General features: G+C 41.8%; 1 protein-coding gene across 1 annotated transcript in view; it reads right to left on the bottom strand.

Annotated features, from left to right (window-relative positions):
* The window catches only part of LOC124117485, a 113,501-nt gene that overhangs the window by 58,220 nt on the left and 30,944 nt on the right, over positions 1 to 24,337 (bottom strand). Inside the window, exons 15-28 of the mRNA XM_046479401.2 lie at positions 23,681 to 23,716; positions 22,764 to 22,937; positions 19,621 to 19,749; positions 18,414 to 18,527; positions 17,131 to 17,187; positions 15,493 to 15,624; positions 13,597 to 13,790; positions 11,221 to 11,362; positions 7,807 to 8,141; positions 6,784 to 6,925; positions 4,981 to 5,159; positions 4,099 to 4,242; positions 2,864 to 3,002; positions 906 to 1,036 (exon numbers count right to left, since the gene is read on the bottom strand). Of these exons, the coding sequence (XP_046335357.2) occupies positions 906 to 1,036; positions 2,864 to 3,002; positions 4,099 to 4,242; positions 4,981 to 5,159; positions 6,784 to 6,925; positions 7,807 to 8,141; positions 11,221 to 11,362; positions 13,597 to 13,790; positions 15,493 to 15,624; positions 17,131 to 17,187; positions 18,414 to 18,527; positions 19,621 to 19,749; positions 22,764 to 22,937; positions 23,681 to 23,716 (2,048 nt within the window). The remainder of the gene's footprint in view (positions 1 to 905; positions 1,037 to 2,863; positions 3,003 to 4,098; positions 4,243 to 4,980; positions 5,160 to 6,783; positions 6,926 to 7,806; positions 8,142 to 11,220; positions 11,363 to 13,596; positions 13,791 to 15,492; positions 15,625 to 17,130; positions 17,188 to 18,413; positions 18,528 to 19,620; positions 19,750 to 22,763; positions 22,938 to 23,680; positions 23,717 to 24,337) is intronic.

Raw genomic sequence — 24,337 nt, 5'->3', positions numbered from 1 at the left:
ATTTCATCATGCAGTATTAGCCTGGGAAGAACGGCACCCAGTGGAAGATGCTTTGGGTAGAAGCAGACGAAAATGGGGATCGGCTAGTCAAAATTGATGGCCTAGCTGTTTGTGTTTAATCATTTGAGAGGCATTAATGTTTGCTTTTGAATCTCTGATTTATCTGGCAAAGACTTTATTTACAAGCTGTCTATGATATGGACAGAATGTTTCACTCAGCTCAGGTGATAACACCAGCAACTCACGGCCCAGAAGGCCTACCCTGAAGTAGACCGCCTCCATGGTCTAGTGGTAGAGCATCCGCTTGGAGAGGGGGGCACGGGTGGCCCAGTCGTCTAAGGCGCCGCGATTCGCTATGCAGAGTTGCGTCCCTTGGGCACACCAGAAACCTATGATTGTGGGTTCGAATCACGGTTCGCCCCGATTATGTTTCTAGGTTTGTCAGCACCATACCCGTGCTCGTGGGTTTCACCAAAGTGGTAAACGTCTGAGACCTGCATCACTGCGGGATTTCCTCCCACATTAAGCTGACTCGCCGCTATATAACTGGAATACTGTTAAAAGTGGCGTTGAACCCAACTTACTCACACACTCACGCTTGGAGAGCGGAAGGTCCGGGTTTGTTCCCAGGCCACGTCATACCAAAGGGTGTTTTAAGATGGTACTTGTTGTTACCCTGTCTGGAGCTTGGCATTAAGGGGATAAAACAAGGATTGGTCAGCTCGGAGTCAGTATACTGTGTCCGAGTGGGGTATTCATGTTTAACTGCAGCATGGTATCTCAGTGGGCTAGCACTATAAATCGGGATCAGTTCGGACTAAAACAAGCAGCCACACACACGTGCATGCACGTCGCAAAATAAGGCAAAAATCTTGGCTGCGACGTTAAACCCCAATTCAACTCACCTTGAGGTAACAGTGGTGTATACAGGACGGAGGCCACACCCCAGCGGCTGGGTCACTAAGGGGTTCATAGGGCAGATCCCGGTCTTCCTTCACATCGGTGAAACACCCTATCGCCACCCCCGACATGGGACCTGGAACAAAGAGATCGTCTCACAAACTCCAGCCTTGCAATGTCAAATGCGAGGATAGTGAGATGCTTTTAATGCAGAATTTATTTGCTACAATTGCTCAAAAAAGACTCTCTTGTAAGAAGATGATTTAATTTTGTAATAAACAGTTGGATTGGTTATCACTATCCGCCACCATGGGGCTCATTAGAATTATGTTTTGTCATGGTAGTGAACTATAAACTATAAAAAGAGTCCTATAAAGCCTTAAGAAGAGATAGCCACTTGGACTGCTTTACGTCTTCAGAAACAATTATTAAATGTGAAATTAATACACACAAAAAGCCCCTCCTCTGGAAACAATAACTCATCCCCATTGCAGACACTATGCAGTACCTAACTAAAATTACATGGATCAAGGGCGGTAACTCTGTAAAAAATAACTTACGGGACAAATTTTCAACCTCAGACTTGATAAGTGTCTTATAAATAAGCATGCAAACTTTCATTCATGCAACTGCAGTCGTTTCTGAGAAAACTTGTCCCCATTTCAATCAGTATGCAGTAAGTTGAACATGAATTTATGACCCCGATTTTCAAACTCATGACCAGTAACATCAGTGTGTAAAATTTCATTTCTCTGACTTAGATAGTTTTTGAGAAAATTAGTCCCCTTTGAGAAGTGGACGGTCGGAAAGACACACAGACGGACGGACGAACTCTGTTCCCCACTTCATGGCAGGGTATACAAAATTTCCAGTGAGGTCATCCCATTATCCTGTCTTTGGATAGTCTGGGTATTTTATAAATAATAACACACACACACACCCCTCCCCCCGACCTCTCCATTTCACACACAAAATACTGCTGATTTTATATTGCAACCTTTGTACCTGCAATGTTGTGAATGAACCACCAGGCTATGGAGGCTGATAAACCACAATGCTCTTTAGAATCTATTTGTCGAGTACATGTACGCCAGCATGAGATATTTTATGTCTGTTTCCTGAGGTTTATGACGACCCTTGGACTTGTTTTATCCCGCACATGTAACACTGTATATCTGACTGAACTGTCGGCAATGAGGAACACACAGGGTCCTCTGATGAAAGATCAATGTCTCCAGTTTTTATCTACGATCATCAGGCATAATGAAACATGGTTTTTAGTTTGACCCTTTCTTTTTTGCTCGGCTTGGGGTTTACCTTGGTGACAGGTGGAAATGAGCTCGGTTCTTTTGATTAGCTTGTCAGATGTTAGCATGAGAATCTCGAGCTTCTCTTCCATGCATAGATTGCAAATACCTGAGTCTCTTTTGTTGGTGTTTGATTTCTTGATTATGTCCCATTTGATTTTGTAATTGGTTTTGTTTCGTTTTAACTTCCAGATGTGCTTGGAGAGTTGTCTCTTTTTCATATTTCTCAAGCCGAGCAAAAAAGAAAGGGTCAAACTAAAAACCATGTTTCATTATGCCTGATGATCGTACGCAATACCATGGAGTTGCAAAATGATATAAGGAAAATGTATCCAAATCTGTATTTATGCTCTACTTTGTATTGAGCACTCTCTTCTGCAATTGGATCATACTTGTATATATATATATATATATACACTCTTTCACTATCAAGGAGTGAGTGAGTGAGTAAGGTTTTACACTTTTACACTACTTTTAGCAGTATCACTGGGGACACCAGAAATGGACTTCACTCATTGTACCCATGTAAGGAATTGAACCCAGGTCTTCAGCATGACTAGCAACATTTTAACCACAAGGCTACCCGACCGCCCCTTCACTATTAAGGAAAACACACATCAAGCAGATTCATTAATGTGAACTTTGACGTTTTGTACCTGGACAGCCATACACCTCCCATCTGAGAGCAATCCTTTTTTGGAAGTCTGTCGGCCACAGCCGCAGGAAGCGGACGTTCATGGGGATCATGAGGTAGTGCTTCCTCACCGTCTCCGAGTCCCAGTTTCCGTCAAATGTCTGACAATACAAACAATAAGAGAAATAGCCTCCGTTTTGTATGACATATCATGGTCATCCTCTGTATCTCCAGGGCTCACATTTCAGTAAGCCTATTCTAAACCCTGGATCCATTCCCGTGGTTCTTGTCATCTCAAATTACCTGCCCTTGAGTTTCATAACATTTTACCGACCAATGAAACGTAGAGGTAAGGAAAAAGAAACGTAGAGGTAAGGAAAAAGAAGCGTAGAGGTAAGGAAAAGAAATATAGAGGTGTAAGGAAAAAAGAAGCGTAGAGGTAAGGAAAAATAAACATAGAGGTAAGGAAAAATAAACATAGAGGTAAGGAAAAAGAAACGTAGAGGTAAGGAAAAAGAAGCGTAGAGGTAAGGAAAAGAAATATAGAGGTAAGGAAAAAAGAAGCGTAGAGGTAAGGAAAAATAAACATAGAGGTAAGGAAAAATAAACATAGAGGTAAGGAAAAAGAAACATAGAGGTAAGGAAAAAGAAATATAGAGGTAAGGAAAAAGAAATATAGAGGTAAGGAAAAAGAAAAATAGAGGTAAGGAAAAAGAAACATAGAGGTAAGGAAAAAGAAGCGTAGAGGTAAGGAAAAAGGAAATGGGTAAGGGGGAACTTGTCACCACCAGTTTTAATGGACATGAAGACAAATCAAAAAGATTTTTAGGGCTTTCTATTGCGTGTCTTTCAATGTTGAATTTCTCACAAACTCTATCGTAATCAATGGGATTGCCCGCCATGTTGTTTTATATCGCTGACCTAACATTGAAGCTGGTTTGTAACTCGCATTCTGATTGGTTCGTTAGACTGAGTTGCATAACAAACCAAATCGGCAGGCACTTTGAGATTGTGAGAACCACATTTGAGCCCTGGGATATAGATGATGTATCTTGGTTTGTTACTGAGCATTCATCTACGCTATTGGGATACGAGACATGCATGAACCAAGTCAGCGAGCCTGACCACCCGATCCCGTTAGTCGACTTTTCCGACAAGCATAGTTGCCTTTTACGGCAAGCATGGGTTGCTGACGACCTATTCTACCCCAGATCTTCACAGGTCCCCCTTGTGGTAGAGAATGCTCTTGTGCTGTACCTGTACTGTGTTGCCCACGTAGTAAGGGAACCACTGTTTGCCATCGGTGGAGGAGGATAGGGTGTAGGCTCTCACAAACTGGTTCTTGTCATCTCGCCCTTGAGTGGCCACGGCCGTCACCTCCACGACACGTCCCAGGTCAACCTGACGAGCAGCAAACAGCAGGGCATCAAATGTCACTCTTACCTAACTTAAAAATATGATCTTTATGGGATTCCATTGAAGAACTGATCACCCGTAACTTTCGGTGAGGTGGAATAGGGTATAATGTCCAAGATTATTGCACTTATATAGTGACTTGCATGTGCGTGCGTGTGCATAAATGTCTGTATGCGCGTTTATATATACGCGTATGTGTGCGCATGCGAATTAATGTTTATGTGGCTGCTTGTACTTGTTCGGGTTTTTGCTGGTTTTAGAGTGATAGCCCTCTGAGATGCCATGCCGACGCTAAATCTGGATACTCCTCTTAGACACAGTATACTTTGAGCTGACCAGTCCCTGTTTCATCCCCTCAATGCTGAGCCCCAGGCAGGGTAGCAACAAATACCATTTTGATTACATCTTTTGTAACGATGCAGGCATGCAGGGACTGAACCACAGTAGCTCATTGTTGTAGGAGTCAACTTACAATCAATCTGTCTGGCTGATGGCGAGTCAGGTGTCTCGAGCTGCCACCATCCTCTATGGACTCCCATACAAACCAGTATGCACTACAAATTCCTCGACAGTGAGGGATTTTGGTTTCATGCACTTTTAAACAGTATTTCAGTTAAATCACAGAGTAAATCCACAATCATAGGAACTGCACTCCCTTGGACAACTTGTCTCTCTGTGCCCCTCAGTCTATATCCATCGTTATCCATGGACGCACAGACAAACCTGTATATACTGGTTCTTGTCATTGTACTCCGCCTCCCACGCCCCGATGTAGTCGCCCTGGGCTGGCTGGTTGAGGCGGGACCGTTGAGGACCATGTTCTGAGTTGAGGGAAGACGAGGCCGTGATCTGACTGTCATCGATCTTCTGTGGTCCACTGATGAGAGGAATCTCCCTACATGCTGAAACACAGTGTTTCTCCAGTAACTGTTGAGATTCCAGTGAGTGAGTGAGTGAGTGAGTGAGTGAGTGAGTGAGTGAGTGAGTGAGTGAGTGAGCGAGCGAGCGAGCGAGCGAGCGAGAGAGCGAGGTTTTACGCCGCTTTTAGCAATATTCAAGCAACATCATGGTGGGGGACACCACAAATAGGCTTCATACATTGTATCCATGTCGGAAATCAAACCTGGGTATTCAGCGTGACGAGCGAACTCTTTAACCACTAGGCTACCCGACCGCTCCGTTCTGCAACAGGCCGATTTTGGGCAATATGGTTGTCATAAGTCTATGTCAAGGTATGGGGATTAGGATAATCTTAAGGCTCAAATCAGAGTTGCTTCTGGGCACCCAGCAGTGAGTGGGTACCTGATCGAATGACACAGTTATGTGACTGTTAACCTTCTAGCACCTTGGGTTGTATACTCCTCAGGGAGCTGAGCATGGAACTTGAGAGCACACTGATATACATTAACAGGGGTAATAATAATATAGCACAATATAAATTGCTTATTAATTTTATTTTTAGACCTTAATACTTGGTGAATTACAAACTCTCAGTCTGATATAGATGAACTCATAAATAAGAAACACTTTCTGAAATTGCAAAGAAAGTTACCATATGGCCGTGTATAAGGCGAGGGGTTTTTTTTACCTAAAGTTAGGGGGCTTTCAAGGGGGGTCGCCTTATACACAGGGTTGAAGAGTTTTGATGTTTTTTTCCCCAACACAAAGACATTACTATGAGCACGTAACACCAGAAATACCATGTCAACAAATCTGTACTGAAGTACGCAAATAATCATGTAATTACACTGTCTGGTTATAAAAAGTGTTCAGGTGTTCAAAGCGTCATAAAAAGGTATACGATGTAATTTTTTTCTGCTGAAGACAAACACTTTCTTATAACAAATGTAGGGATTGTGTATGCACTGGTGATGTGCTTAATTCCAATTCGGTTTATAGAGGAGGTATATAAATTAGCATCAATTTTGAATGCTTTTGTATCTTTTTAATATAGTTTTTATGTATCTTAAAAGTTCTTAAAGGGCTCTTATTGTCTCCCATATTCTAATTTTGACAACATTCCTCATGACCATGTGAAACTAATCGTTTTATATTGCAATTTCCTTTCAAGGCCAAGCCAATCAGATTACATTTTTTAACGATCTACTTATCATTTTTTGGCCATATAAATTATTATTTAAATTATGAAACAGAAATAATAGTCTCGTAACAGTATAAGCACAAATGTACTGTTAAATGAACATATTGCTTTTAATAGTTTTCTCCTGCTCTCTCCAATAAAGACCTGAAGAGATTTTTTTAGTTAAAGGACAGCATGTTTCCATGAAAAAATGAACTGATAAAACAAGGCTGTGTATTATACACAAGAAAAAATAACATGAGGCTCATTCCATCAATAATGTTTTTTACAATAAAATGAGATTTTTGTTGTATCTTATTTTTGTCCCTACTACCCCAGGAATTTTGGGAATGAAAGTATAAATTTTAAAAACAATTAATGAATCCAGGCTAAGTGTGAAAATCCGTTATGAATTATAACAATCGGGAAGCTCATTCGGAACTCACTGATTGGGCAGACAAAGAGGTCGACCCTGAGGGCTATTGCAGTATGGAAGTCGATGACGCTGATGCGCACATGTTGGGCTTGGAAGTGAGACTTCATGAAGTTCGTCACAGACACATTGTTGATGGTATTCCCTGTAAAAATCTGCAACCAAACACACAGTGTGTAGAGAGTGTCGATAACAGTGATAATGCACAAGCCCAACACGAATGTACCTGTGGCAACATTGGTAATATTTGTTTGTTTGTTGTTTATCGCCTCTATCGTCATCGTTATATGACGGCAGTCTGTAAATAATTTATTCTGGACCAGATAATCCAGTGATTGACATCATGAGCATCAATCCACGCAATTGGGATATGATGACGAGCCTGACCACCTGATTGTTAGTCGCTTCTTATGACAAGCAAAGTCGCCTTTTACAGTAAGCATGGGTTGCTGAAGATCTATTCTACCCCGGATCTTCACGGGTCAGTAATATTTATAGTAAGTGAGTGAGTAAGGTTTTACGCCACTTTTAGCAATATTCCAGCAATATCACTAGGGGAACACCAGAAATGGGCTTCACACATTGTACCCATGTCGGGAAACAAACCCGGGTCTTTGGCGTGACGAGTGAATGCTTTAACCACTGGGCTACCCGACTGCCCCAAGTAATATTTCTAACACTGAATGGTTTTGTCAGTGCAGGGATGCTCAGCAAATACCATTGGATCCACATTGCTATCAGCAAAATTCCAGCTAAATGAAAGCAACATGTATCTATAAAGTCTGGATCAGACAATCTAGTGATTGATCGTAAGAGCAACAACCTGGGACGCTGGGGTAAGATGACATGCCAAGTCACTGTGCCTGACACCCAATCCATCACGACCTCTCTCTTGACAAGTATAGGTTGCTGGGAACCTATTTTAATCCAGGAACACCACTTGGGTCATCATGACCTTAGAATGGGACTGAATACAGCTGTTTGATATATTTCTATAGAGTTGCATGTCTAAATAAACATGATATTTCATTCTTACATAATCTGTTCCATATGGTTCCTGATAGGTGAAGTATCGGTTCGTCCCATCTTCGATTCGGTAGTTCACCTTGTACTTGGTGACCCACTCCAGGGCACGGGGATTGCCTTCCGTGGTGACCCCTCGTATGACCTTTACAGATCCAAGGTCAATCCCCAGCCAGTTTCCTGCGTCAGCTGATGTCGGCTTCCAGCAGGATGGGTAATAATGTACTCCGTTAGCATGCAGACGACAATCGTGTGGACTGTGTATAGGGTCAAGGACACTGGAGGCAGTGAAGCCGCCATCTTGGACAAACAGTGGCCCACTCACTCCATACTCCGCAAAACAATCGTCTGAAATTAGTGGAAATAATCTGGATATTATGACTGAGCAAGTGAATTTGCAATCAGAAATCATCAATACATCACTATTACTGCACCCTCTAAATAATCGGCTGATGGAATGAGTAAACATTTCCATGAAGTTTGGGGAATGATGACACACAAACATCAAGGTCTTGGACAAATATCAGTACTTGGGTCCCCTTCCGCCCAAGACTCCCCACATGAGCAGGGGAACTTATTTTGCCCAGGTCCCCACATAAACACAAGCAAGATGTCCTGACTATTTATTCTGTCCTGGAATCCTCACATGAACACAAGCAGGATGTCATGACTATTTATTCTGTCCTGGAATCCTCACATGAACACAAGCAGGATGTCATGACTATTTATTCTGTCCTGGAATCCTCACATGAACACAAGCAGGATGTCCTGACTATTTATTCTGTCCTGGAATCCTCACATGAACACAAGCAGGATGTCCTGAGGATTTATTCTGTCCTGGAATCCTCACATGAACACAAGCAGGATGTCATGACTATTTATTCTGTCCTGGAATCCTCACATGAACACAAGCAGGATGTCCTGACTATTTATTCTGTCCTGGAATCCCCACATAAACACAAGCAGGATGTCCTGACTATTTATTCTGTCCTGGAATCCTCACATGAACACAAGCAGGATGTGATGACTATTTATTCTGTCCTGGAATCCACACATGAACACAAGCAGGATGTCCTGACTATTTATTCTGTCCTGGAATCCACACAAGAACACAAGCAGGATGTCCTGAGGATTTATTCTGTCCTGGAATCCTCACATGAACACAAGCAGGATGTCCTGACTATTTATTCTGTCCTGGAATCCTCACATGAACACAAGCAGGATGTCCTGACTATTTATTCTGTCCTGGAATACTCACATGAACACAAGCAGGATGTCATGACTATTTATTCTGTCCTGGAATCCCCACATGAACACAAGCAGGATGTCCTGACTATTTATTCTGTCCTGGAATCCCCACATAAACACAAGCAGGATGTCCTGAGGATTTATTCTGTCCTGGAATCCTCACATGAACACAAGCAAGATGTCCTGACTATTTATTCTGTCCTGGAATCCCCACATGAACACAAGCAGGATGTCATGACTATTTATTCTGTCCTGGAATCCACACATGAACACAAGCAGGATGTCCTGAGGATTTATTCTGTCCTGGAATCCCCACATGAACACATGCAGGATGTCATGACTATTTATTCTGTCCTGGAATCCTCACATGAACACAAGCAGGATGTCATGACTATGTATTCTGTCCTGGAATCCCCACATAAACACAAGGAGGATGTCATGACTATTTATTCTGTCCTGGAATCCCCACATAAACACAAGCAGGATGTCATGACTATTTATTCTGTCCTGGAATCCTCACATGAACACAAGCAGGATGTCCTGAGGATTTATTCTGTCCTGGAATCCTCACATGAACACAAGCAGGATGTCCTGACTATTTATTCTGTCCTGGAATCCTCACATGAACACAAGCAGGATGTCATGACTATTTATTCTGTCCTGGAATCCCCACATAAACACAAGCAGGATGTCATGACTATTTATTCTGTCCTGGAATCCTCACATGAACACAAGCAGGATGTCATGACTATTTATTCTGTCCTGGAATCCACACATGAACACAAGCAGGATGTCCTGACTATTTATTCTGTCCTGGAATCCACACATGAACACAAGCAGGATGTCCTGAGGATTTATTCTGTTCTGGAATCCTCACATGAACACAAGCAGGATGTCGTGACTATTTATTCTGTCCTGGAATCCTCACATGAACACAAGCAGGATGTCCTGACTATTTATTCTGTCCTGGAATACTCACATGAACACAAGCAGGATGTCATGACTATTTATTCTGTCCTGGAATCCTCACATGAACACAAGCAGGATGTCCTGAGGATTTATTCTGTCCTGGAATCCTCACATGAACACAAGCAGGATGTCGTGACTATTTATTCTGTCCTGGAATCCTCACATGAACACAAGCAGGATGTCCAGAGGATTTATTCTGTCCTGAAATCCCCACATAAACACAAGCAGGATGTCCTGACTATTTATTCTGTCCTGGAATCCCTACATAAACACAAGCAGGATGTCCAGAGGATTTATTCTGTCCTGGAATCCCCACATAAACACAAGCAGGATGTCGTGACTATTTATTCTGTCCTGGAATCCTCACATGAACACAAGCAGGATGTCCTGAGGATTTATTCTGTCCTGGAATCCTCACATGAACACAAGCAGGATGTCCTGACTATTTATTCTGTCCTGGAATCCCTACATAAACACAAGCAGGATGTCATGACTATTTATTCTGTCCTGGAATCCTCACATGAACACAAGCAGGATGTCCTGAGGATTTATTCTGTCCTGGAATCCTCACATGAACACAAGCAGGATGTCCTGAGGATTTATTCTGTCCTGGAATCCTCACATGAACACAAGCAGGATGTCCTGACTATTTATTCTGTCCTGGAATCCCTACATAAACACAAGCAGGATGTCGTGACTATTTATTCTGTCCTGGAATCCTCACATGAACACAAGCAGGATGTCCTGAGGATTTATTCTGTCCTGGAATCCTCACATGAACACAAGCAGGATGTCGTGACTATTTATTCTGTCCTGGAATCCTCACATGAACACAAGCAGGATGTCCAGAGGATTTATTCTGTCCTGGAATCCTCACATAAACACAAGCAGGATGTCATGACTATTTATTCTGTCCTGGAATCTTCACATGAACACAAGCAGGATGTCACGACTATTTATTCTGTCCTGGAATCCTCACATGAACACAAGCAGGATGTCCTGACTATTTTTTCTGTCCTGGAATCCTCACATGAACACAAGCAGGATGTCCTGACTATTTATTCTGTCCTGGACACACATTAGTTAAAAATAACCATAGTTATAAGCACATATACAGCATATATACAGCAAATGGACAGGGCCAAAAAACAGTTTGTTATAACCTTCAGTTCGTTATAAGCATGTGCGTTATAAACGTAGTTTACTGTACCTTCAATACATCCGAGAATTTCCCACTTGAGAGATATTCCCTTGTTCCACGCTGTGGGCATCAGCTTGATGGACTTCGCTTCTATGGGGAAGTTGAGGAACATCTCCACCGTTGTGGTGCTGTCAATGCAGCCTGTGAACACCTGCAGTGTCGTAAACAGATGGATGGTCTTACACAAACATGGACGGTTTTACACAAACATGGACGGTCTTACACAAACATGGACGGTCTTAAACAAACATGGACGGTCTTACACAAACATGGATGGTCTTACACAAACATGGACGGTCTTACACAAACATGGATGGTCTTACACAAACATGGACGGTCTTACACAAACATGGACGGTCTTACACAAACATGGACGGTCTTACACAGGATAGTCTTACACAAACATGGACGGTCTTACACAAACATGGATGGTCTTACACAAACATGGACGGTCTTACACAAACATGGACGGTCTAACACAAACATGGATAATCTTACACAAACATGGATGGTCTTACAAAAACATGGATGGTCTTACACAAACATGGACGGTCTTACACAAACATGGATAGTGTTACACAAACATGGATAGTTTTACACAAACATGGACGGTCTTACACAAACATTGACAGTCTTACACAAACATGGACAGTCTTACACAAACATGGACAGTCTTACACAAACATAGATGGTCTTACACAAACATGGATAATCATATACAAACACATGGACGGTCTTACACAAACATGGATAATCATAAACAAACACATGGACGGTCTTACACAAGCATGGACGGTCTTACACAAACATGGACGGTCTTACACAAACATGGACGGTCTTACACAAACATGGACGGTCTTACACAGGATAGTCTTACACAAACATGGACGGTCTTACACAAACATGGATGGTCTTACACAAACATGGACGGTCTTACACAAACATGGACGGTCTAACACAAACATGGATAGTCTTACACAAACATGGATGGTCTTACAAAAACATGGACGGTCTTACACAAACATTGACGGTCTTACACAAACATGGATAGTGTTACACAAACATGGATAGTTTTACACAAACATGGACGGTCTTACACAAACATTGACAGTCTTACACAGACATGGACAGTCTTACACAAACATGGACAATCTTACACAAACATGGATGGTCTTACACAAACATGGATAATCATATACAAACACATGGACAGTCTTACACAAACATGGACAGTCTTACACAAACATGGATGGTCTTACACAAACATGGATAATCATATACAAACACATGGACAGTCTTACACAAACATGGACGTTCTTATACACAAACATGGATAATCATATACAAACACAAGGATGGTCTTACACGAACATGGATAATCATATATAACCACATGGATAATCTTACAATCTAAGTAAAATGGCTGCATAATGGCTTTCAACAACATTTGAGAAAATATTTTTGGTAAGTTTCATTAAGAATTAACTTTTAGTTCATGTTGAATTGCCAATTTATACCTACGGCTCCATTGTTTCCAAATCAATATTGCGTCCTACACACATACAAATTTAAAATGTATACTAAATGTTTGTCTGTTTGAATCATTAAAAGAAATTCAGCTGTGGCTATCGTAGCAAGCATGTAAATTACCGTCAATGTCCATGTGACAGTTAATTTTCAAACAAGAATGATCCAATCTATCGTTAGCTTTAACACATGTTGGTGCAGTGGTCACACTGATTGTCAGCCATCAGATTGTCAAGCTTACAACGTTAATTTAAAGGTGAAATGAGGTGATAGCTAGAGATTCAAGATTACTTCACTTATAGAGCGATGTGCATTCTTGTGTGTGTGTTGCTGCTTGTAACAGTGGGAATTATGCTCATTTCATAGTGCTAACTCCCTGAATCACCATGCCAGAGTTTAACTTGAGTGAGTGAGGAGTTAGGTTTAACACCGCTTTACACAGTATTCCAGTCATATCATGGCGTGTCAGCTAATGTGGGAGGAAAGCCTGAGGTGATGCAGGTCTCAGACGTTTACCACTTCGGTGAAACCCTCGGGTACGGGCATGGTTCTGACAAACCTTGAAACATAATTGGGGTGACCAGGGATTCGAACCCACAATCATAGGTTTCTTGGGTGCCCAAGGACAGCGAATTGCGTCGCCTTAGACAACTGGGCCACCTGTGCCCCTGAGTTTAACATGGATACTCACTTAGACATAATTTAATAGACAGACTGAGCCAACCAGTCCTTGTTTTATCCCCTTATCTCTATACGCCAAACAGGGTAACAAATATTGGTTGATCGAAACATGTGACCTTCCACTCTCCGGGCTGACCAGCAGACCAGGGTGGCGGTGTGGTTACTTAATGTGAGTACCTTATCAACTCCTGGAGGGTCTTGGTATGTGTACCAGGGGCTGAAGTAGTCATACTGATACAGCAGCTTGAACTTGGTGACCCACTCGCCGATGTCGCTGCGTCCAGCTATCTGAAGCCCTCGGGTGATGATGATGTTGTAGAAGGTGGCGGAGATCCACTGACCTTGAGCAGACATGGATGCTGACCATCCACCTGGGAGGGAACGCATGTCATAACATTTGCAGGATATTCTGACCTAGAGCAGACATGGCTGCTGACCACCTACCTAGGAGGGGAAATAGGTCGTAACATTTGAAGGTCATTCTGACCTAGAGCAGACATGGCTGCTGACCACCTACCTAGGAGGGGAAATAGGTCGTAACATTTGAAGGACATTCTGACCTAGAGCAGACATGGCTGCTGACCACCTACCTAGGAGGGGAAATAGGTCGTCACATTTGAAGGTCATTCTGACCTTGAGCAGACATGGATGCTGACCATCTACCTGGGAGGGGAAATAGGTCGTAACATTTGAAGGTCATTCTGACCTAGAGCAGACATGGCTGTTGACCATCTACCTGGGAGGGGAAATAGGTCGTAACATTTGAAGGTCATTCTGACCTAGAGCAGACATGGCTGTTGACCATCTACCTGGGAGGGGACATATGTCATAACATTTGAAGGTCATTCTGACCGAGAACAGACATGGCTGTTGACCATCTACCTGGGAGGGGAACATGTTATAACATTTAAATGACATTCAGACCTTGAGCAGTGATGGCTGCTGACCATCTTTTGGGAAAGGAAAATAGGTCATAACATTCAAAGGACATTCTAAAACTGTTGGTGGCAAGATCAAAGGCAAAAAAACATGTTTTCTAAATTAAACTGAACACATATTTCAGGAATACCTTTGGCCTTTGTGAAGAGCTTTAGCATTGCATGTACGTTACTAAACATATTCCTATTCCTGAAAATTTGTTTGTTACAGTTAGCAATATTCCTGCTACATAACAGCGGCCTGTGAGTCACCAAGTCTGGACAAACAATCCAGTGATTGATATCATGAGCAACATCCCATGCCGTCAGGGTATGATTACACACGATCAACCAAGTCAACAAGCCTTACCACCTGATTAACTTAGTTGCCTCTTCTTATGACAAGCATAGGCTGCTTAGGACCGATTTAATTTGGACTGCTGTGTTGCAAAGTGTTTCTAATATGTCAGTTACCAAATGACCATACCACTACCACTAATATTTATATTCTGTGCAGGGACCCATTTACTGGGAGCCAATTCTAACCCAGAATCCCAATGGGGACTTTTTTTATTGTAATGTTGAAAACATTATTAAAAACAAATATAAAGAATGATGTACAGTACAATTTTTTAACTTGATTAACAGATAAGTGTGGTGGGATAGTCTAGTGGTTAAAGCAAGTGCTTATCACACTTTGTTCTCCACATGGGGACAATGTGTGAAACCAATTCCTATGTCAACCCATCCTTATGGCCAGAATAAGGCACAAAGCCCACTCAGTCACTCACCCACCTACTTCATACATACACATAAGTACATCCATCATGGTTTATCACGTTTCACTGGTTGCGGACCTTGCAGCTGTTGAAATTCCTTATTAAAAGACTAGACCAGGGTACTAGTGGAAACTTTATTTCACTAGTCTTCTGAGTTTACAGTTCGTCCTGAATGAAGAAGACAAAAATGTTTACCATGTTTACATTCTGTTTGAATTTGTAGCAAACATGAAATGTGGAGTCATGGTGAAGAATCCTTGCAATCATATGCTACTAGTCAATCAGGGCTATCAGTACTGGATTGTTACTTGTCCTCAACATAGTTTAGTCTTGGGCTAGCCAAAAGCTGCCTTGTACACACACACTCGTCCTCCTACCTGTGTTTCCTGGGATGAGTCTTGATGCCTCTGGTCCATGGTTGGGGTCTCTGGCTGACTGGACCTGAAGCGCCCCCTGCCCAACAGGAAGACTGTAGTTTCCCGAGATCATAGGCTCAGCCCGGCAAAGATCTGGAGAAGCAGAAAAGGAGTGAGTGAGTGAGTGAATGCGATGAGTGAGTGAGCGAGTGAGTGAGTGGATGAATGAGTGAGTGAGTGAGTGAGTATCGTTTAATGCCACTTTTTAGCAATACTCCAGCAATATCACAGAAATGGGTTTCACACATTGTACCCCAACTTCACAAGGCAAGGGAGTTAACTGACTATGAAAGTCCAGTTTCAACCCTTGCCAAAGTAGGCAGGAATTATGGAGTTATATTTTGGCTGGACTAACAAGTCTATGCATGGTCCAATCAAAATCACGTTACAAAATTGACATCCAGTACAGAACTCGGTTGATAGCAGGATTTGAAAAGCAGGTGTACCACCAACTTGCCATCAACAGATATTTCCCAAATCTTTTCATACTTTTAATAAAGGTGCACTACGCAAAGAAAGACCTGTTTTATCACAATAGAGATTTTGATTATTGATCAGATTGTCTTGACTGGGAGCCACCATTTTGTTTGAAGCAAATGAAGTGTTATGAGAGGTGGAATCTGATTGGTCAAAATGAGGGACATAGATGGCTACCCCACTGCCCAGCAGAAAAGGAACCTCACTGCTTTCACAAGGAAAGAATAATAGTTACGCTCAACAAGTATATAGACTAATAGTGCCACACCACTGTAGTTCACCTGAATATGAGATGACAGATTATAACAGATGCTGTCAGTATTATTCAAGACCCGTGAAGATCCGGGGTAGAATAGGTCTTCAGCAACCCATGCTTACCGTAAAAGGGAACTATATGCTTGTTGTAAGAGGCGACTAACGGGGTCGGGTGGTCAGCTTCACTAACTTGGTTGTTGCATGTGACTTGCGTGAATCAATGCTTATGATGTCAATCACTGGATTGTCTGGTGCAGACTCGATTATTTACAGACCGCTGTCATATAGCTGGAATATTGCTGAGTGTGGTGTTAAACAACAAACAAACAAAGTATTATTCAAATGTATTTTGCATAAATACTGTCCACAAAAGTATCAACAAATATTTAACAAGTAACTTAATTTCCACAATGTTTCTAAATTTGCAAGAATGAATGCACTGTTGTACATCGTTGTTGTAGCGACCTACCATTGAATATTCAGAGGCTGGCATTTTGTATCAAGATTAGCTATTACTTTAGCTACAGCTACAAAACCAGATAATTTTTTATTAAAAGCTGTGAGTGCTTATTTTTCATTTTAGAAAAACACTTTGCAACAATATTATTTCTGTGGCAGGCAAATCATTAACAAATGAGTTTGGGGTGTCCTAGTGATCAAAGCGTTTGTTGTCATGCTGAATGGCTCAGTTTGATTCCCATGTGTGCAATGTGTGAATCACAGGTTTGGTGCTCCCTCTATGATTGCTGGACTATTACAGAGGGCAGTGTAAAACCTTATTCACTTATTCATTAACAAATACTTTTTGTTTCTAGGTAAATGTCAAGTAAAGCCATGTAATGGCCTTGGTTAGAATAAGAGCATCACCTTTCCCCACTGGAGTGGTCTGAGTTACAGGTGGAGATATGGTAGATTCTGGTGACGCTGCAACAGAAGATACACCGTATCAGAAACATGTACAACATGACAACCAGACTTGTGTGGGATTGAACATTTAATCAAGACTTCGGAAATGTTAGCAGGAATTGTGTCCCTTGCTGTCATAAGGACACTCAAAATTAAAGACAATATTTATTTAAAATGATTAAATATCAATTCGGTATCAGGTATCGATGATTTAGGGAGACTTAAAGTATCTGGAACTGCTTCTGGTTCTGATATTCAACATCAATTCTGCAGCAAATATCAATCAAAAATCACAAATTAGAGTCAAACATTTCCAAACACTCAAAATTAAAGACAATATTTATTTAAAATGATTAAATATCAATTCAGTATCCAGTATCAGCAATTTGAACTAACTGAAAGAAAACTAATTTGATAAGACATAACCTATTTATCTTATATCATGTTTTAAAATAAATGTCACCAGTAGCATTGTATAACAAATATAAGGAATGTAATAGTCACTACATTTCTTAGTACACTGGTATATTAACAACATCCAACAATACATGCAACCCATTGATGAGAACTGCTTACTGGTTGTGGGAAACATTAACCTGGGCAACAGAGGGTCGGTCACATGAAAATATCCTACAATTTGGGTGAAGGATTTAGAGCGAAGAAAATCTTGATTAGACAGATTTTACTTGACGATTAATTAGCGTAGTAAATTTTAGACTGTAATTTTGGTCTGGTGTTGACAGAGATCAGAGAGTCCAGCGTAAGAGACTCCACTATATGTCTGTAATATGCACTGAGGTACATAACTAAGGAATGACTCGGCTCGGTCAGATCAGTCTAAGCAAGATTGATCCAATTCATCCACAAATTATTATTTTATCTATTAACTCAAATCTATTTAATTCTAGCAGTAAAGAATAACCATTTTCATTCAAACAGGCTTCCACAATGGATATCGCTTGGGCGAAATCAAGTGACATCTCACAGGAGATGCTGCTGCAATGAACTGCTTTGCCCACCATTGTGACCAAAGCCAGAAAATACCCGGTACCTACCGAAAGAGATTAATTTGGTATAAAAGGCAAAATGGAAATGAAAATGACATGAATGGATCACTGAAAATCAGTGATGACACCCAGTTTTTGCTAAAATGTTGAACTTGTCCTGCCCTACCTGAAGCATGTGAAACTCTCACCTAAAATTTGTAACTATCCAGCCCTAAACCATCAATGGAGTTGGCCTACCTGATTTCTCACAGATATAGTTGTTGAGTGCTGAGCACTTCTTGTCATTCCACTGGTAGCTCCAGTTAGGGACCATCTGAGAGCAGTCCTCCTCTCCCATTGAGTTGGGCTCACCTGCAGATTATTCAAGATACCACTAATCAACAACAGCAAAAAACAAAATAGAAATTGATGAAGCAATGTGAACACAATGTGAAAAACAATTCACAAATTCACACAATTCATGAACGTTTCTCACAGCAACAGGCCCTCAGTTGTGACCCCAGTGGTGCAACTTGAATCAAATCATAAAATTTCCCTCTTCAGTTGTACAGGTCATACTTCTTTCATGGCCGGGGGCACGGGTGGCCCAGCCTTCTAAGGCGCAGCGATTTGCTGTGCAGAGTTGCGTCCCTTGGGCGCGCCAGAAACCTATGATTGTGGGTTCAAATCCCGGTTCGCCCCGATTATGTTTCTAGGTTTGTCAGCACCATACCCGTGCTTGGGAGTTTCACCGAAGTGGTAAATGTCTGAGACTCGCATCACTTTGGGCTTTCCTCCCACATTAAGCTGACACGCCGTGATATAACTGGAATCCTGTTAAAAGCGGCGTTAAACCCAACTCAGTCACACTCACTCATTCATGGCCTACATTTCTTTGTTGTTTAACACCGCACTCAACAATATTCCAGCTACATCAGGTGGTCTGTAAATAATTGCATCTGGACCAGGCTAGCCACTGATTGACATCATGAGCAATTGGGATACAATGACATGCAACAACCAAGTCAGCAACCCTGATCACCTGGTGATTTAGGGAGACTTATAGCATCTCGAACTGCTTCTGGGGCTGATATTCAACCTCAAGTCTGCACCAAATATCAATAAAAGTTCCCAAATTAGAGTCAAACATTTCCCAATTCATGCTGTTATGTTACTAATGTGATGGTTTCAGGGTTGTGACTTGTATTTCACTGATAACAGGACCAGTATCAAGGAAGAGGATTTAATACTTAGTTTAACATTATTGCATTGAATGCAATGCTAAAATTCAATGTTAAATACTTCTGAATTTAGGAAAACAAGAGCTATTTACATGATCCGAATTTTGAACAAAATAACGGTTTTCCCAATCTGCCTTTCATGGAGACTCAGTTTGGAATCCAAGATTAACCCTGGGTTTCTGTCTTCAAGTGTGAGGAAGAAGAATGACATCCGTGATGCATACCTGGGTACCAGTTGACATATCTGAACGGCGCCTGGTTGCTCCACTCCCACCCCCCCTCTCTGTTCTTGTCATTGGCTCCGATCCAGAACCACTCTTGGACAGCGGCATACTCACCAGAGGACAAGACGGCTGCAAAAACAAACATGACGTAACCATGGTAACTGTAGGATTGGATGACCCTGTCAGGTAAGGGGAACTTAAAATATTCAGTGAGTGAGGGAAATAATTGTTGTTTTATGTCACAGCAGTACAACCTATAATCAATCTCATTAAAATCAGATCTTAGTTCTCGCTACCGCTAAACAAAGATCTGAGGACATCCAATTACGGGTCACGTCAGACCAACCTTGCACGAACTTTGACCGACCAATGGAATGACCAATCAGAAGGCAGCTTTCTCGTGCTTTACGGCACTAATTTCAAATTGGCGACTACGTTTCCAAACATATTTTGACAAATTCTCGATTACAAATTTGAAACCCGAACAAAACAACATTCTGGAATGGCTAATAGATAGGCTAGATTGTATGGATTCAGTCGTTAAACCCGTAACTATCGTTTGTAATACAGTTTTCGTGGTTGCATGATAAGATATCACATACCGACTGTCACTATCATAATCTGGTAAGCGACGCTCTGATTGGTCAGATGAAAGGTCGTTCTGACGTGACGCCTAATGGGATGTCTTCAGGTCTTTGTTTAGCAGTAGCGAGAACTAAGGTCTGATTTTAATGAGATTGACCTAAAATCGTTGTAATCGTCAGCCAGACTACAAACTTAGTTGTCACTTGCATTGTTAGAGCAGAAGATGGGTGCAAGTATACAATTCACATAAGACCAACCTGAACATATTTATCAATAACCTAAATATACTCTTCATAAAAAGAAACACAATACGGATATTTTTGGCCATAAAAGCAAAATCAGTGGACCAAGAGGTGCAAAATGAAGAAGTTTAATGTGTTCTAGTGTAAGTAATAAATTTCCTGGATCAAAATGATCACAACAAGGACATGTAGTCGGGAAACATGTATGATTCGGAAAAACGCACCCTGGGCATTAACAAAAGGGCCTTCGAGCTGCGCGTGCTGAACGGTATTAAAACGCAGGGTTTTTGATTGCCTGGCATCTGCATCAATCGAACAGTGACAGTTCAACAATATGTCAAGATTAACAAAAGTGCAAAGAAACAGCGTCATAGGCCGCTTTCAGGCTGGGGAATCCCGATCAGCTGTAGCCAGGGTTTTAAATGTAGCGCCCAGCACCATCACAAGGCTATGGGATCAGTTTCAACAGCATGGGACAAGACGTGATTGGCCATGGTCGGGACGACCAAGAGTAACCACCCCTGCCCAAGATTGCTACGTCAGACTGCGCCACCTACGTGAAAGAATGACCAGTCACCTCAAGCACATCCCAAATACCCGGACTGTGCAGAATCTCTGACCAGACCATATGAAACCGTTGAAGAGCAGCAGGTCTACTAGCAAGATGTCCTGTTCGACATGTCATATTGAGTCGACATCAACGACTGTATTGTTGTCGTCAACACGTTGGAGAGATGTCTGGTTCAGCGTTGAATCAAGATTTCTCCTCCGTCAAGGGGATGGAAGAGCACGGGTCCACCGATCTCTGAGAGAACGTAATGCCGGAAACTGCATACAGGAAGTGGACAGGTTTGGTGGGGGTAGCATTATGATGTGGGCGGCTATCTCTCATCATGGTAGGACAGGTTTGGTCCATATCCAGGGCAATCTTATGGCTCAACGATACATCAACAAAATTTTCCTACCACACGTCCTCCCAATTGCAGCCAACGGCAATGGTGTATTCCAGCAGGACAACGCTCGACCGCCTACAGCATGGATCACAAGAGCCTGAACGTTGATGTTCTCCCCTGCCCCTCCAGATACCCGGATTTGAACCAAAAAGAGCCCCTGTGGGATTAATTGGATGGAAGGCTACGCAGACGTCAACACCATCCCCAGACGTTGCAGCGCGCAGTTGGCTTTTGTGTTGCAGGCCGAGTGGGCTACTATTCCCCAGGATGTGATTTGCATACTCATCTCTTCCATGAGCAGGAGATGTCAGGCTGCTATTGATTCCAACGAGGGACATACGCATTATTGATGGTAGCTGACCTTCACCTTGGACTTTTCCTATGTACCGATAACTGAGATGACTACAATCACCAAGTGTTCTCTCCATAACAGTTTGGCTCCAGTTCTTGTACGGCCAACTTCCTCGTACAAATGTATTTTCCTGCCTCACACAAATCTGGCTTTGCGTTTCTTTTTCTTGAAGAGTTTATTATGTGTCAATGGTGATGGGCCTATTATTGGCCTATTATGAACAAAGATAGCCCTCATACAGAATAAAAAGAAGAATGACCATTGTCAAGTGATGTTTAATAAATAGATTGGGTAGTTTATTTTCAAACAAAGGAGTTGTGAAATAAGCCTGGTTAATGGGGACTGCTGAACCCTTGACTATCCACAAGAGACAAGCTCGGGTTACTTTTTACCTATTATTCTTCGGAGACAAGCATTTAGAGCTGTTCCCCTAGAATCGTCATAGAGAACATGCATTGAGGTCGGAGGACCTGTTCTACCCTGGAATCTCCATAGGAAACCTGCATTGAGGTCTGAGGACCTGTTCTACCCTGGTGTCCTCCTAGAAAACCCACACTAAGAACTGAGGACCTGCTTTCCCTGGACTCCTATAGAAAACTTGCCTTGAGGTCTGAGGACCTGTTCTACCCTGGTGTCCTCCTAGAAAACCCGCACTAAGAACTGAGGACCTGTTCTACCCTGGACTCCCATAGAAAACTTGCCTTAAGGTCTGAGGACCTGTTCTACCCTGGTGTCCTCATAGATAACATGCACTTAGGTCTGAGGACCTGCTTTCTCTTGACTCCCATAGAAAACTTACCTTGAGGTCTGAGGACCTGTTCTACCCGGGACTCCCATATATAACATGCATTGAGGTCTGAGGAGCTGTTCTACCCCGGAATCTCTATAGGAAACTTGCATTGAGGTCAGAGGACCAGTTCTACCCTCGTGTCCTCATAGATAACATGCACTCAGGTCTGAGGACCTGCTTTCTCTGGAATCCCCATGACTTACATCTGAAGCAGGGTTTACCTTGCAGAAAAGTTTGTTCATTTGGCCCATCTATGCTGACCAGGTCGGACCCCCGTCTGAGGCAGTCGGCCCTGGCGTCCACCCAGTTCTTGGTGGCCCCGACTATCACCTGGTAGCAGGAGCTGTCCATGCCACTGATGATCCAGTTGGGTCCACATCGGTAGGACCAGGGCACTGAAACATAACTGTCTCTGCTGAAATATAACACTGCCTTCAGCATTATTTCAGCTGTACCACATCGACCTGTACACATTCTAGTCCAGACCAGCTTCAGGGTTCCAGATAAGCTGCATATTCAACATACAAACAACATGATATTACCCAATTAATTTTGATTTGCTTGCGTACAAATACACATAAACAATTTCAAAAATCTTATACTATAACAGTTTTCTTTTCTTCTATCTGCATTTCTTTACAAATCTTTATTTACTGATAGAAAGTATGCATCACACACATACATGACCTCAACTAGAGTGAAAAAGGCAAAAGGCACAATTTCTCGCTTATTATAAATTAATAAAAAGCATATTGCTATTGTGAGTTATGCAACTACTGTGACATGTTACTTTGAAGCAGGACATTTGGGTTATACTGCTCTCAGAAATCCACGTGCAGCCTGTCTTGTTCTTGGCGGGGTATAAGGGATTTATTTTCCCACTGAGAAACTTAATTCACTCCAAAGCCGGATATATAGTATCAAGACCACGTGGACCAGTCAGATCTCATCATTCTGACATGGAGGTATGATAATGCTCCATACACAGCACCATGCTTTAAATCCGGACAATTTCATTTGGGCCGACTCTGTTAATACCTTGACAAATATGGTGGTTTTGGAGGAGGGATTGTTGTGATAAAGATCAATCTTTAAAGTACAATATTTGCTCAAAGTGGGCCACAGTTATCTCCCTTACCTGTGTTTGCTGCGGCTGGACTTGCTGTGGCACCCACTGAAAGAAAACAATCATGAACATCAAATCATGAATGTCAATCATGAACATCAACCTTTCAAAATGGACTAAGTTAAGGTAGCAGTTCCTCCTGTGAATCATCTAGAATACATTCCATTTTCTGTATTCTACTAAAGTGAATATTCTATTCTTCATGTCTACTTAGTGAAGATTCCATCTTCTTCTTAGGTGAATATTCTATTTTTAACTTCTACGTAGTGAATATTCTATTGTTTATTCTTATGTGTTTCACTTCTAAATGCCTTTCAAAGAATTAAATATTCTATGTCTTGTTTCTAAGTGAAAATGCTGCTCTTTGTTTCTATTTAAGTGAACATTCCATGCTTTGTTTCTACTTAAGTGAACATTCCATGCTTTGTTTCTACTTAAGTGAATATTCCATTCTTTGTATCTAAGTGAAAATTCTGTTCAATCCTATTAGCATTGGAATTATTCCCCACTCAATCAACTTCACCCAGACTTATAATTACCGTATTCGACGTAATAAGCGCCCAGGGCGCTCTCAAAATTAGAAATAGTGGGCTCTTAATAAAATGTTATTTTGGTGAAAAAAAATTGAAAGATAAATTTCGTGGTTTATGCTGACAGCCTGAAATGTTT

The sequence above is a fragment of the Haliotis rufescens genome, unplaced genomic scaffold (assembly GCF_023055435.1).
Source record: "Haliotis rufescens isolate VD_foot unplaced genomic scaffold, xgHalRufe1.0.p SCAF_7, whole genome shotgun sequence".
Taxonomy (NCBI): Eukaryota; Metazoa; Mollusca; class Gastropoda; order Lepetellida; family Haliotidae; genus Haliotis; species Haliotis rufescens.
This window is presented reverse-complemented; position numbering and strand designations above follow the sequence as displayed.